The sequence below is a fragment of the Oncorhynchus gorbuscha genome, linkage group LG19 (genome assembly GCF_021184085.1).
Source record: "Oncorhynchus gorbuscha isolate QuinsamMale2020 ecotype Even-year linkage group LG19, OgorEven_v1.0, whole genome shotgun sequence".
NCBI lineage: Eukaryota > Metazoa > Chordata > Actinopteri > Salmoniformes > Salmonidae > Oncorhynchus > Oncorhynchus gorbuscha.
Genome location: NC_060191.1, coordinates 56,078,588 through 56,094,495, shown reverse-complemented (window position 1 = coordinate 56,094,495; position 15,908 = coordinate 56,078,588). Strand labels below are relative to the sequence as shown.

Below are 15,908 nucleotides of genomic sequence, written 5' to 3'. Positions count from 1 at the left end.
CAAACAGAAGCAAACAGAACAAAACTGGGCAGGATCTACCTTCATTCATCCAATAGAAACATTTCATTGCAATTTTTATTTCGTTAGGAGTAAACAAACCGTATCCATTTAAAACTGTTTTGCTACGGTGTCTGACTAATAGATACACCACTGATACGGGTGCCCACCCCCATAGGGTCTCAAAGACTGGAGTCTGTGTATTATGTGGTTTAAGGATCAACTCTGCATGTGTTGCTTGTTCAGTTCAGTGATGTAACAGAGTGTCATGAACTACAGTCATACACACACTATAGTTATTCACAACCACCAGTTCAGGAACATCACAGATGAAATCATTTTTTACAAAACATTTGAATTGAAGCATTAAAGGATAATCTGGGATTTAAAACAACAAACTGGACACCCTGACACTTTGGGATGGGGCAGGAGAAATGTGGATGTACCAATAATCAATTACCCCTTTAATACACATTCTGAAATTGGCCAGCAGACAGGACACAGGAGTTGGTAATGATTTGTTCTTAACTGGCTTGTTTAGTTTTTTTTTAAACAAAGTAGAAAAGCTATATAGGTTGATTATTATTCTTTTTTTAACAAAGATCAGAAAGAAAACGTATCAAAGATCCCAAAACCTTTGTCTTCATCAGACTCCTCCTTATTCTTCTCCTTTTTTTCTTCCTCTGAAAGAAGAGATTAACAGATTAACATTTAGGAAAAATTCTAGTCCACATAATGATCGTTCATTTCACAATTGGTAATTTCATTTATTTCCACTAGATGGAAGCAGTGTACAATGTAGCTGGTTCATCTGTGACAGGCTGGTCAGGCTGGTCAGACTGTCAGGCTGTGACAGACCCCACACAGTGAAAAACATGGAGCCCATTTCACTGACATTCATAATCAAATAACTATTAAAAAACCACAAAACGTTATCAAATGAAGAAATTATGATGCAAAAGTTTATGTTATATGCTATTTTAGTAAATCAATAAGACATAAGATGGTATAAGGTGTGATATATACTGTACAGACCAAACATACTGTATAAGGTGTTATTACTGTACAGGCCAAACATACTGTATAAGGTGTTATTACTGTACAGGCCAAACATACTGTATACAGTGTTTTTACTGTATAGGCCAAACATACCGTATACAGTGTTATTACTGTATAGGCCAAACATACTGTATACAGTGTTATTACTGTACAGGCCAAACATACTGTATAAGATGTTTTTACTGTATAGGCCAAACATACTGTATAAGGTGTTATTACTGTACAGGCCAAACATACTGTATACAGTGTTATTACTGTATAGGCCAAACATACTGTATAAGATGTTTTTACTGTATAGGCCAAACATACTGTATACAGTGTTTTTACTGTATAGACCAAATATACTGTATAAGGTGTTTTTACTGTATAGGCCAAACATACTGTATACAGTGTTTTTACTGTATAGGCCAAACATACAGTATACAGTGTTATTACTGTATAGGCCAAACATACTATATAAGGTGTTTATGTGTCGGGGGGCTAGGTTTAGTTTGTTATATCTGGAGAACTTCTCCTGTCTTATCCGGTGTCCAGTGTGAATTTAAGTATGCTCTCTCTAATTCTCTCTTTCTCTCTTTCTTTCTCTCTCTCGGAGGACCTGAGCCCTAGGACCATGCCTCAGGACTACCTGGCATGATGACTCCTTGCTGTCCCCAGTCCACCTGGCCATGCTGCTGCTACAATTTCAACTGTTCTGCCTGCGGCTATGGAATCCTGACCTGTTCACCGGACGTGCTACCTGTCCCATACCTATTATTTGACCATGCTGGTCATTTATGAACATTTGAACATCTTGGCCATGTTCTGTTATAATCTCCACCCGGCACAGCCAGAAGAGGACTGGCCACCCCTCATTGCCTGGTTCCTTCCTAGGTTTTGGCCTTTCTAGGGAGTTTTTCCTAGCTAACGTGCTTCAACACCTGCATTGCTTGCTGTTTATGGTTTTAGACTGAGTTGCTGTAAAGCACTTTGAGATATCAGCTGATGTACGAAGAGCTATATAAATACATTTGATTTGATTTGATTTTGATTTATGTTGCCTCTCTGATTGACCTGTTGAGGAATTGGGCAGTATTTTCACTTAGCATGAATTGAGTGCCCATAGTGAACTGCATCCTACTCTGTCCTAAATTGCTAATATATGCATATTATTATTACTATTGGATAGAAAACACTCTGAAGTTTCCAAAACTGTTTGAATTATGTCTGTGAGTATAACAGAAATCATACGACAGGCAATCTTCCAAACACGAAGTGAAATTCTGAATGTGGGTCAACTTTGACGTCATCGCCCCCTCCTTTCCCAACAAGATATGGATCTGGTAGCACTTCCTAAGCCTTCCATTAGATGTCCTCATTCAGTAGAAAGGGGAATGGAGCTTTTGGTGTGAACTTTGACCGAATGGGAGGGGAAATGGTCACTGTCCCGACAGAATGCCATTTTCCTGTGGCACATTTCTCTGTGGGTGCCACCGCCGTTCCATTTGGCTGCAGCTGAAAATGTATGATCCGGTTGGAACGTTATTGGATATATATGAAAATAACATCCTGAAGATTGATTCTCTACTTAGTTTAACCAGTTTATTCGACCTGGAATATATCTTTTTGAAGTTTTCGTGCGAGTTGTCCTGGACCGGCGTCAGCTTTTGGGCACGTGAGCTGAAAGTGGTAGCAAATGCAGCTAATTGGACACTAGTATTGGACATTATGGAACAAAACAACGATTTATTGTGGAACTAGGACTCCTTGTACTGCATTCTGATGAAAGATCATCAAAGGTAAGGGAATATTTATGATGTAATTTCTTATTTCTGTTGACTCCAACATGGCGGAGAAATACTTTTACGTCTGAGCGCTGTCTCAGATTATTACATGGTAGGCTTTTTCCGTAACGTTTAAAAAAAATCTGACATAGCGGTTGCATTGAGAACCAGTGTATCTTTAATTATATGTAGAACATGTATCTTTAGTCAAAGTTTATGATGAGTATTTCTGTTATCTGGTGTAGCTTTCTATAATTCCTTTGGATATTTTGGAGGCATTTCTGTAAACCGAGATTTGTGGATTTGTGGATATAAATATGCATATTATCGAACAAAACATAAATGTATTGTGTAACATGTTATATGAGTGTCATCTGATGAAGATTTTCAAAAGGTTAGTGATTCATTTTATCTCTAATCCTGCTTTTGTGACTCTATCTTTGGCTGGAAAAATGGCTGCTTTTTTCCTTTGATTTAGTGGTGGTCTAACATAAATATATGTTGTGTTTTCGCTGGAAAACATTTTAAAATCGGACATGATGGGTCGATGAACAAGATGTTTATCTTTCATTTGAGGTATTGGACTTGTTAATGTGTGAAAGTTAAATATTTCTAAAGAATATTTTTGAATTCCTTGCGCCACCTTTTCAGCTTATTGGGGGGGGGGGTGGAGTTCCCCTTGCCATAACAGGTTGCCTGGTCAGGCGCTCCTTGCCAGGCCCTCCTTGCCTGGCCTTCCTTGCCTGCCCTCCTTGCCTGGTCCGTGAGTTTTGTTGGGCGGCCATCTCTTGGCAGGTTTGTTGTGGTGCCATATTCTTTCCATTTTTTAAGAATGGATTTAATGGTGCATCGTGGAATGTTCAAAGTTTTCGTATATTATTTATAACCCAACCCTGAATTTCTCCACAATATTGTCCCTGACCTGTTTGGAGAGCTCCTCAGGCAACACTGCCTGAGCCATGTTCCTGTTTTAGGGTGGCCTAAACAGAATGTGTGAGGTGACAGGTGAGTCAAAAACAATGGTGTCACATAATATCATATGAAATATCCATCATGATCAGGTTTTATTTGGATTAGACATGGAACATAGTGGACCAAGACCAGGTTGCACAAGATATGTATCATGTGATTTTAAGATGTCAGATTAAAATCTCCAACAGTAAACATTGTACATACATATATATTTTTTACCTTTATTTTACTAGGCAAGTCAGTTCAGAACAAATTCTTATTTTCAATGACAGCCTAGGAACAGTGGGTTAACTGCCTGTTCAGGGGCAGAACAACAGATTTGTACCTTGTCAGCTCGGGGATTTGAACTTGTAACCTTCCGATTATTATACCAATGCTCTAACCACTAGGCTACCCTGCCGCCCCATATCTGCTATGGATGTGGTTATGATGCTACAGAGAATGGTTTGTTAGTTTATAGTATTTTGATAAAGTGGTGACATTTTGTTCCAGTGGTGCAGGTTAGTGTGTTGACATTTTGAAGTGGTTAAAAGCAAGCTCCCGTGAGTCTGGTTTGTGCAATGTAAGCTGTGTGCTTAGGGTGTTTGCGTACACACTCTGGCTCATCTGCTTTAGGCCCTGCATTGTGAAAGCCCTTAGCGACAGAAAACATTCTGATTGTGAAGACATCAGAGGCACGACTGTGGGCTTTGTTCTTACTTCTTACACATAAGCACTACATGTGCACTACAGTTTAAGGTCAATGAACTGCCTATGAATCTGAATGTAGAAACACAGTCATTTTACAACCTCCAACTTCGACAGACCATGAGAGAACTTTTACCCCTAGGGATAGATTTCCTACCTAAGAGGACTCAACCTCGCTAAGAACTGTCACGCCTTGACCATAGTAAGCTATTCTCTGTGTTGGTTGTGTTGGTTGGGGTGTGATAGTGACTTGGGTGGGTCATCTAGGTGTTTTTGTACTTCCATGGTGGCCTGATATGGTTCCCAATCAGAGGCAGTTGTTTTTCATTGTCTCTGATTGAGGATCATATTTAGGTAGACATTTCCTCATTTGTGTTTGTGGGATCTTGTCTATGTTTAGTTGCCTGTCAGCACTATTTGTATAGCTTCACATTTTCGTTCATTGATTTTGTTGTTTTTGTTCGGTGTTCATTTATTAAAAGGAAAATGTAAGCCTACCACGCTGCACCTTGGTCTAATCATTACGATGAGCGTGACAAAGAACCAGGATTCAATACAGGCACCGGAGGGGATGGCTGCCTTTTTGCGGGCTCCCAACCAACTGTGCTATTTTGCTTGATTTTTCGCATTGTTTATAACTCATTTTGCACATAATTTTGCTGCTAATGTCTCTTATGACTGAAAAGAGCTTCTGGACATCAGAACAGCGATTAATCACCTCAAACTGGACAACAAATCTTTCTTTAAATGAGTCCGACGCGAAGGATATACTGCTTTGTCAATACAAGTGTCACAATGTTAGAGAGGAGTAGGCAGGAGGCAGTCGCAGGATTAGAACTACTGAGTTTATTAAAGCAATATATATATATATATATATAAAAGTGTGACGATACCCAAAGTGCAAAATATTAACGTACTCAGGAAAATAGTAGCAGAGATTCCTCTCAGGAAAACAAGCAACATTTACAATGACCGACAAAGACAAATGACAGAGGGAGTATATATATACAGTGATAGAGTCAGGATTGGAACCAGGTGTGTGTAATGATGACAAGACAAGTCCAGGGTTGATGATTGAAGGGTGTTTGCCAGCAGCAGGTTCAGCAGCAGCTAGAAGGCCAGCGACGCTGAACGCCTGAGATGGACACGAGGGGAATTCAAAGCAAAAGCTGGTGTGACTACAAGGCCCAAATCGTAGTCCACAGCGTGAAGAAAACATGGAGGAAAAGTGGGATGAGTGCGGGTTGCCTTGTAAGAATTTGCAGACAAGTAGATAAACCACCCCTACCCTCCGTATTATTGGTCAACATGCAATAATTGGAAAACAAACTGGACGATCTACGATTGAGACTATCCTACCAATGGAGCATTAAAAACTGTAATATCTTACAAATCTCAGAGACATGGCTGAACGACGACACAGATAATGAAGAGCTGGCTGGCTTCTCTGTGCATCTGCAGGACAGAGCAGCAACGTTTGCTAAGAAAAGGGGTGGGGGTGTGTTAATTTGTCAATAACTGCTGGTGCGCAATGTCTAATATTAAAGAGGTCTCAAAGTATTACTTGACTGAGTACCTCATGATAAACTGTAGACTACACTATCTACAAAGAGAGTTCTCATCCATATTATTCGAAGCCGTCTATTTACCACCACAAACCGATGCTGGCACTAAGAAGGCACTTAACGAGCTGTATAAGGCCATAGACAAACAAGAAAATGCTCATCCAGAAGCAGGGCTCCTAGTGGCCGTGGATTTTAATAATGCACATTGTCACATGTGCAACCAGAGGATAAAAAACTCCAGACCACCTTTAAACCACACACAGAGACTCATACAAAGTTCTCCATCGCACTCCACCTGACAATAATTCTATCCTCCTGATACCTGCTTACAAGCAAAAACAGGAAAGTACCAGTGACTCAATCACTCAATAAAGCAGGAAGTACCAGTGACTCAATCAATATGGAAGCTGTCAGATGACATGAATGCAGGACTGTTTTGCAATGATACAGACTCGAATATGTTCCAGGATTCATCCAATGGTATTGAGGAGTATGCCACTTCAGTCACTGGCTTCATCAATAAGTGCATCGACGACGTCGTCCCCACAGTGACCGTACATACATTTCCCAAATAAAAGCCATGGATTACAGGCAATATCCGCAAAGAGATAAAGGCTAGAGTTGTCGCTTTCAAGGAGCCGGAAACCTATCCGGACACTTATAAGAAGCCCTGTTATGCCCTCAGACGAAATATCAACCAGAAAAACCGTCAATACAGGACTAAGATTGAATCGTACTAAACCGCTCGTCGGATGTAGCAGGGCTCAAAAAATATTACGGACTACAAAGGGAAACCCAACTTCGAGCTGCCCAGTGACGCGAGCCTACCAAACGAGCTAAATACCTTTTGTACTCGCTTTGAGGCAAGTAACACTGAAGCATGCATGAGAGCACCAGTTGTTCCGGACGACTGTGATATCACGCTCTTCATAGCCGATGTGAGCAAGACCTTTAAACAGGTCAACATTCACAAAGCCGAGGGGCCAGATGGATTGCCAGGACGTGTACTCAAAGCATACGCCGACTAAATGGCAAGTGTCTTCACTGACATTTTAAACTTTACGTCGGTAGCCATGAAGTGCTTTGAAAAGCTGGTCATGGCTCACATCAACATCATCATGCCGTAAATGCTAGACCCACTCCAATTCACATACACCCCCAACAGATCCACAGATGACGCAAGCTCAATCGCACTCCACACTGCCCTTTCCCACCTGGACTAAAGGAAGACCTATGTGAGAATGTTGTTCATTGATTATAGCTTAGCTTTCAACACCATAGTGCCCACAAAGCTCATCACTAAGCTAAGGACACTGGGACTAAACACCTCCCTCTGCAATTGAATCCTGGACTTTCTGACATGCCATACCCAGGTGGTAAGGGTAGGCAACAACACATCTGCCATGCTGACCCTCAACACTGGGGCCACTCAGGGGGGCGTGCTTAGTCCCTTCCTGTACTCCCTGTTCACCCACGACTGCGTGGCAAAGCACGACTCCAACACAGGCATTAAGTTTGCTGACGACACAACAGTGGTAGGCCTGATCAACGACAACGATGAGACAGCTTATAGGGAGGAGGTCAGAGACCTGGCACCATCCCATCTCCGCCTCGATGCTTCATGGTGGGAACCACATTTGCGGATATCATCCGTTCACCTACTCTGCGTCTCACAAAGTCACAGAGTTTAGAACCAGATTTCCACTGGTCTAATGTCCATTGCTCCTGTATCTTGGCCCAAGCTTGTATCCTCTTCTTATTGGTGTCCTTTAATAGTGGTTTCTTTGTAGCAATTCAACCATGAATGTTTAATTCACGCATTCTCCTCTGAACTGTTGATGTTGAGATGAGTTTGATACTTGAACTCTGTGAAGCATTTATTTGGGCTGCAATTTCCGAGGCTGGTAACTCTAATGAACTTATCCTCTGGAGCAGAGGTAACTCTGGGTCTTCCTTTCCTGTGGCGGTCCTCATGAGAGATACTTTCATCAAAGCTCTTAATGGTCTTTGCGACAGCAATTGAAGAAACTTTCAAAGTTCTTGAAATGTTATGGATTGACTGACCTTCATGTCTTAAAGTAATGATGGACTGTCATTTATCTTTGCTTATTTGAGTTGTTCTTGTCATAATATGGACTTGGTCTTTTACCAAATAGGGCTATCTTCTGTATACCACACCTACCTTGTCACAACACAACTGATTGTCTCAAACACGTTAAGATTGATATGAATTCCACAAGGCAGACCTGTTAATTGAAAGTAATTCCAGGTGACCTCATGAAGCTGGTTGAGAGAATGTCAAGAGTGTGCAAAGTTGTCATCAAGGCAAAGGCTGGCTACTTTCAAGAATCTCAAATATAAAATACATTTTGATTTGTTTAACACGATTTTGTTTACTAAATTATTCCATATATGTTATTTCATAGTTCTGATGTCTTCACTATTATTCTACAATATAAGATATTGTCAAAATAAAGAAAAACCCTTGAATGAGAAGGTGTATTCAAACTTTTGACTAGTACTGTGTTTATATATATATTTATTTTCACTTATAATGAAAAACGAAGAGTTATGGATGCTGGATACCCACTGTGCATCACTGACTTCCCATGGCTCAATACTACTATCGATGCAGCTGTCTACAAAGATGGTAAGCTACTATTATATCACAACAACAAAGGCCATGCCAGCTCAATTTGAACATTTAATTTTGTAAAACTCCTTTTAATTGTTACATTTTTGTTTATCCAAGACTTCATCTACTTCTTCGTTGGACAACAAGTTTATAAGTACGATTATACCCAGAAACAAGTTGCTGGAACTGAGAAAGCAAATACCTAGCTTAGATGCTGAAGGATTTTGATATGAAGTGACCACAAACATTTAATGGGAAATTAAATGTTTGTGTCCAAAATGCAATAAAGGCTATGCAAAGCTGTATAAAACTGTTTGCATACTTCTAACATGTTGAGTTCAGTCCAATGTATTGGGTTGCCTGTAAGGAAAACATTTTGGAAATATTTGCAGGTTCATGAATCAATACCGTGAGAAAGGAATGTGTTACATAATACCAACATGCTCCCAGCACATCAGGCAGAAATTAGTGGGTGAGTTTCTATGACTAATTTCATAAACATTTCCTAAATCACCTATTTCATTTCAGACATCTACAAGTACGGTTGAGATTGTAATGAAGATATCAAACCAGACCGAGAGTATCTATTTTATTGAAGCTGTGTGCCAATTGACACATTACGAGTAAGGGAGGACAACACTGCCTATTTGACACGTGCAATTCAACAGTTCAGCCAAATAACTACAGTATAGTAAAGTTAGTCCAAATAACTCTAGTCTAATACAGTTGTTGTTTAAAAATCATGGCCAAAATAAGGCCATATGTCATTTGACATTTTGGAAATATTAGAAAGACCATTGACTTGCAAAAGCAGGAAACAATATACTTGGTAACCAAAGTAACAAGCCCAGTGTTGACAGGTAGGGCTATAGGACATCCCTTTATCCCGTTTCACACTCTTAAGACCTGGATTGAGGTAAACAAGATATAGTTCAGGGTTTTCCATAGAGTAATTATTCTTACCACACACCTCATGGTAATAGCTTCAGGTAGAACTGCTGCAACTGCAGGATTGAGGGCTTGGAAACCATGTGATTCACCACAGACCTTAAGCATGCTCTTATCTATAAAGCCATGGGCTGTAAAGAGCTTGTTCATTTAAAGATGGAGTGGCTCTGGCCCTGGATCCAAGTGCTGTGCTTTCTAGTGCTCACAGACCTGTTTTGGACTTTACCTATCTCTAAGGAACAATTGCCAAGGATTGAGGACATGGAACTGGCTGAGGTCTGTGTCTTCATCCACTTTTTAGAAAATCTTCTGAAAATCCTATCTCTAGAAAAAAAACTGTATTGGAATACATTGACTGTGTTTTGACTATTTTCCCAGGTATTTCAATTCTAGTTATTGTCTGTTTTTCGATGGTAAATGTTGAGTAAATTTATGAGGTGCACTTTAGAACAACTTAATGTTAAGACTACTTTAGGTCAAGCAAAATCTGTCGTCCTTATAAGAGAAGTGACCTACTATCAGTGGAAGTTTGTTTAGTAACCAGCTGTATGATAGGGTTACCTGAGGAGGTTCTACCACATGAGCCCCAGCAGTGGCCCCCAGCCCCGTAATAGGAGGGCCACCGCCACCTCAGCCCTGGGGGAAAAGATCAGGGAGATGCAGGGTTTCTTCAGTCTGAAGCAGACTGGCAGACTGGACCTCCAGACACTCTCTGTGATGAGGAAGCACAGGTGTGGAGTGCCTGACATGGAAAACTACAGCTTTTACCCTGACCAGATCAAGTGGAAGAATTCCACCATCACATACAGGTGCATATTATTATCTGTTATCTGTCTAGTATCGGTTGTCGGTCACAATGTCTTCTTTTTTGCTGACAATTGTCTTCCATCTGTGTTATCCATCTTGTTGTACCATTTTTTTTTAAATCCACCGCCCCTGCCACACAGGATGCCTTTGGTCTCTAGCCAGGCCGTCATTGTAAATTACAATTTGTTCTTAATAGACCTGACTGGAAAAAATAAAGATAAAATAAATACACTTCATCTTTTGGGATTTGCTCTATTGATATTCAAAATATCTGTCAGAATATAGATATTACTTCCTAAAACAGACTTTCAAATTGTTTAACTGCAGGGAATTACACTGAGTGTAGTAAACATTAGGAACACCTGCTCTTTTCATGACATAGACTGACCAGGTGAATCCAGGTGAAAGCTATGATAGCTATGATAGTGATGTCACCTGTTAAATCCACTTCGCTCAGAGTAGATGAAGAGGAGGAGACAGGTTAAAGAAGGATTTTAAGCCTTGAGACAAGTGAGACATGGATTGTTTATGTGTACCATTCAAAGGGTGAATGTGCAAGACAAAAGATTGAAGTGCCTTTGAACGGGGTATGGTAGTAGGTGCCTTTGAACAGGGTATGGTGGTAGGTGCCGTTGAACAGGGTATGGTAGTAGGTGCCTTTGAACGGGTATGATAGTAGGTGCCTTTGAACGGGTATGGTAGTAGGTGCCTTTGAACGGGGTATGGTAGTAGGTGCCTTTGAACGGGGTATGGTAGTAGGTGCCTTTGAACGGGGTATGGTAGTAGGTGCCTTTGAACGGGGTATGGTAGTAGGTGCCTTTGAACGGGTATGATAGTAGGTGCCTTTGAACGGGTATGATAGTAGGTGCCTTTGAACAGGGTATGGTAGTAGGTGCCTTTGAACAGGGTATGATAGTAGGTGCCTTTGAACAGGGTATGATAGTAGGTGCCTTTGAACGGGTATGATAGTAGGTGCCTTTGAACAGGGTATGGTAGTAGGTGCCTTTGAACAGGGTATGATAGTAGGTGCCTTTGAACAGGGTATGATAGTAGGTGCCTTTGAACAGGGTATGGTAGTAGGTGCCTTTGAACAGGGTATGGTAGTAGGTGCCTTTGAACAGGGTATGGTAGTAGGTGCCTTTGAACAGGGTATGGTAGTAGGTGCCTTTGAACAGGGTATGGTAGTAGGTGCCTTTGAACAGGGTATGGTAGTAGGTGCCTTTGAACAGGGTATGGTAGTAGGTGCCTTTGAACAGGGTATGATAGTAGGTGCCTTTGAACAGGGTATGATAGTCGGTGCCTTTGAACAGGGTATGATAGTAGGTGCCTTTGAACAGGGTATGATAGTAGGTGCCTTTGAACGGGTATGATAGTAGGTGCCTTTGAACAGGGTATGGTAGTAGGTGCCTTTGAACAGGGTATGATAGTAGGTGCCTTTGAACAGGGTATGATAGTAGGTGCCTTTGAACAGGGTATGGTAGTAGGTGCCTTTGAACAGGGTATGGTAGTAGGTGCCTTTGAACAGGGTATGGTAGTAGGTGCCTTTGAACAGGGTATGGTAGTAGGTGCCTTTGAACAGGGTATGGTAGTAGGTGCCTTTGAACAGGGTATGGTAGTAGGTGCCTTTGAACAGGGTATGATAGTAGGTGCCTTTGAACAGGGTATGGTAGTAGGTGCCTTTGAACAGGGTATGATAGTAGGTGCCTTTGAACAGGGTATGATAGTAGGTGCCTTTGAACAGGGTATGGTAGTAGGTGCCTTTGAACAGGGTATGGTAGGTGCCTTTGAACAGGGTATGATAGTAGGTGCCTTTGAACAGGGTATGGTAGTAGGTGCCTTTGAACAGGGTATGGTAGTAGGTGCCTTTGAACAGGGTATGGTAGTAGGTGCCTTTGAACAGGGTATGGTAGTAGGTGCCTTTGAACAGGGTATGGTAGTAGGTGCCTTTGAACAGGGTATGGTAGTAGGTGCCTTTGAACAGGGTATGGTAGTAGGTGCCTTTGAACAGGGTATGATAGTAGGTGCCTTTGAACAGGGTATGATAGTAGGTGCCTTTGAACAGGGTATGGTAGTAGGTGCCACGCACACCAGTTTGAGTGTTTCAAGAACTGCAACGCTTCTGGATTATGCTCAACAGTTTCCCATGTGTATCAACAATAGTCCACCACCCAAAGGACATCCAGCCAACTTGACACAACTGTGGGAAAATTTGGAGTCAACATGGGCCAGCATCCTTGTGAAATGCTTTTGACACCTTTTAGAGTCCACACCCCAATGAATTGAGGCTGTTCTGAGGGAAAAATGAGGTACAACTCAATATTAGGAAGGTGTTCCTGTTTTGTACACTGTGTATAAAAGGAATGACATAATCCCCAAAATTAACCATGTTTCATCATAAAATCACAATTTTGTTTCATCACTTAATTGTATAGTGGTTCAAGCATTGGACCAGTAACGAAAAGGTTGCTGGATTGAATCCCAGAGCTGGCGAGGTAAAAATCTGTCGTTTTGCCCCTGAGCAAGGCAGTTCCCAGATGTCGATGTCGATTATGGCTGCCCCCCCCCCGCATCTCTCTGATTTAGAGGGGTTAAATGTGGAAGACACATTTCAGTTGAATGCATTCAGTTGTTCAACTGACTAGGTACCCCCCTTTCCCTTTTAAAACCAGACATCTGCCAATAGATTACCAGCTCACTGGATCTAACTAGCCCAGTTTTTTATGCTTTTTTTCAGGCTGCTTCATGTTTTTCTGTGTTGTCTGTGTGCCAATGACCTGCAGGATTGATCAGTACACCCCTGACCTTACACAGGAGGAGGTGGATACTTCCTTCCGTTTGGCCTTGAAGATCTGGAGTGACGCGGCCCCACTGAAGTTCATCAAGGTCAACCACGACAAGGCAGACATCATCCTCTCCTTCGCAAAAAAAAGTATTCTGACCCTGAATCATTCTCCGTTCAGTTCAGTGTATTTTCTAATAGAGGTTGTAGAGAATGTATGTGGCTGCATGTGAGGTTTTAATTGTGCTATAATTATATACTTATTGGAGGCAGTTTCCAGGTACATGCCTGATGATCCATCTCGCTCCATCCATCCATCATAGGTCACGGAGACTTCTTTCCCTTTGACGGCCCCAAGGGTGTTCTGGCCCACGCCTTCGCACCAGGGGAGGACATGGGGGGAGATGTGCACTTTGACGAGGACGAAATCTGGACGATGGGGAATTCCAAGCTAGGTAGGGCCACTGTTATAAGCATAACATGATCTGAATTGATTTTATTAAACACAATGAATTAGGATTCAAAATATGGTTGTAGACAAATAAACATTTTCTTATTGGATGCTGTTTTAGGTTATAACCTGTTCACTGTTGCGGCTCATGAGTTAGGCCACTCCCTGGGCCTCTCCCATTCCAAAGACCCCTCATCTCTCATGTACCCCAACTACAATTATTACATTGGAGCACAGTACATACTTCCACAAGATGACGCACTGGGAATCCAGGCGCTGTATGGTAAGTAGAAATGAGCAATAACATAATTATCACATGGTACATTTTTGGGTGGATTTCTATCTAAACATTGGAGACTTTGCTTTTATTTCCAAGGCAAGCCAGTCAGAAAACAGGATCCACCAAACCTTCCTAAGAAGTGTGATCCCAACTTCTCTGTTGATGCAGTGGCAGTGTTCGGGAAGGAAATTGTGTTCTTTAAAAACAGGTAAAGGAGTTTTGAATTATGCAATATCATTTTTATAGTATATGTTCTTATTTGCCCCAACACAGCGGTTTGTTTTCCTCCAGGTACATGTGGTTGAGGACAACATGGATGACATACTGGAACCTTCTGAGAGAGGGCCCCAGCAGCACATACCTCCCCAGCATCAACTCTCCTGTGGACGCAGCCTATGACATCCCTGCCAAAGGTGTGGCATATGTCTTCACTGGTAATGTGCCGTCTGATCGCCTCAAATGCCTCACTTAGGCTTTCGTAGCATGACAGGGCTAGATTTGAAACAGAACGTTGTTTCAAAGAACCACTGGACCTAAATTATAACCCTGCGTCAAAATTGTCGCACTTCATGCAAGAAACTCTCAAAGCTCATTGGCATCTGGCAGTTCTTGTTGTATGTTTTCATAGGGTTCCAAGTGCAGTAAAAGTGCCCTGTGTTTCAGGTCCTAAGTACTGGGTAGTTCGACAGCTTAAGAAGAAAAGCCACTTTGGCTCCATATATGACTATGGATTCCCAGCCAGAGTAAGGAACATTGACGCTGCTGTTCACATCAGTGAATATGGAAAAACCTTCTTCTTCATAGGACATGATTACTATAGGTAAACAGCCTCTAACAAAATGTTTTTTGGTAAATGACAAACAAAGTGAACGGTTATTACAGTATAATACAATATTATGTTGCAGAAAATATACTGTTCCAAAGTCCACTGTTTAGGTAGGAGCAGTATGTTTTCAATGTTTTGATGAATAGGCATTCCAGCTCCTGAGAGGCAAAGCCTGCCATCTAGTGTTTAACAATGAGACATTTGTTAGAAAGGAACTGCACATAAGCTATCCGTCATTTATTTCTAAGTTCAATGTTTATTTGTTATCTATTGTACAGATACGATGAACACAGACGTAGGATGGATCCAGGATTTCCAAGAAACATCCAAACAGACTGGCCAGGTATTGGGAGGAGTGTTGATGCTGCACTTGAGTTACAAGGTAGCCATAAAACACTTCACCATGTCACCTTGACTTAAATTGCATACATTATAATATCATGACACTTTTGTGTTACCTTGATTACTAGGCCCACTTTAAGAAAACATGATCATATTTCTCATCAACAGGTACAATCTATCTCTTCAGTGGAACAAAGGCATACAACTATGACTACAGACAGAACCGGGTGCTGAATCGAATCCTAGCCAATGCATGGCTGGACTGCTAACATATCTGTCAAAGACACTAGATGTGACCCCACCTACAGACACTCTTATACAGAGCAACTTACATAAGCAATTAGATTTAAGTACATTGCTCAAGGGCACATTGACAGATCTGTTTCACCAATTTGGGTCGGGGCTATGAACCAGCGACCTTTTGGTATCTGGCCTAACGCTCTAACCGCTAGGCTACCTGTCTCTGTTACAAAGCTTGTTACCGACCTAGCCCAACTTTGAAAGAACATCTGACAAGAGTGTACCTGCTCAATCAATTGAACATATCCTGAAGTATACCTTAGGGATATGAGTTTGACAGATTTTATACGTAGCAATCGGTTTATTGTTCCGGCACAAACACGTCTTTGGTAGCTTTGATGCAAATATCAAGAATTGCTGTTCAAAGTAGTTTATTTATTTGATATTGTCACGCCTTGGTCATAGTGTTTTGTATTTTGTTATATATTTGGTCAGGCCAGGGTGTGACATGGGTTTATATGTTGTGTTTCGTATTGGGGTTTTGTAGGCATTGGGAT

The 15,908-nt window shown here is 41.4% G+C and overlaps 1 protein-coding gene across 1 annotated transcript; it reads left to right on the top strand.

The window, feature by feature from the left end:
- The first annotated feature begins 10,205 nt into the window (after window positions 1–10,205).
- LOC124004936 (matrix metalloproteinase-20-like) lies at window positions 10,206–15,901 on the top strand. Its single transcript, XM_046313742.1, has 9 exons — window positions 10,206–10,435; window positions 13,214–13,362; window positions 13,536–13,667; window positions 13,785–13,946; window positions 14,040–14,151; window positions 14,235–14,377; window positions 14,607–14,763; window positions 15,048–15,151; window positions 15,280–15,901. Exons 1-9 carry the CDS (start codon window positions 10,206–10,208, stop codon window positions 15,378–15,380), a joined length of 1,290 nt encoding a protein of 429 aa, XP_046169698.1. The 3' UTR covers window positions 15,381–15,901.
- The last annotated feature ends 7 nt before the right edge of the window (window positions 15,902–15,908 follow it).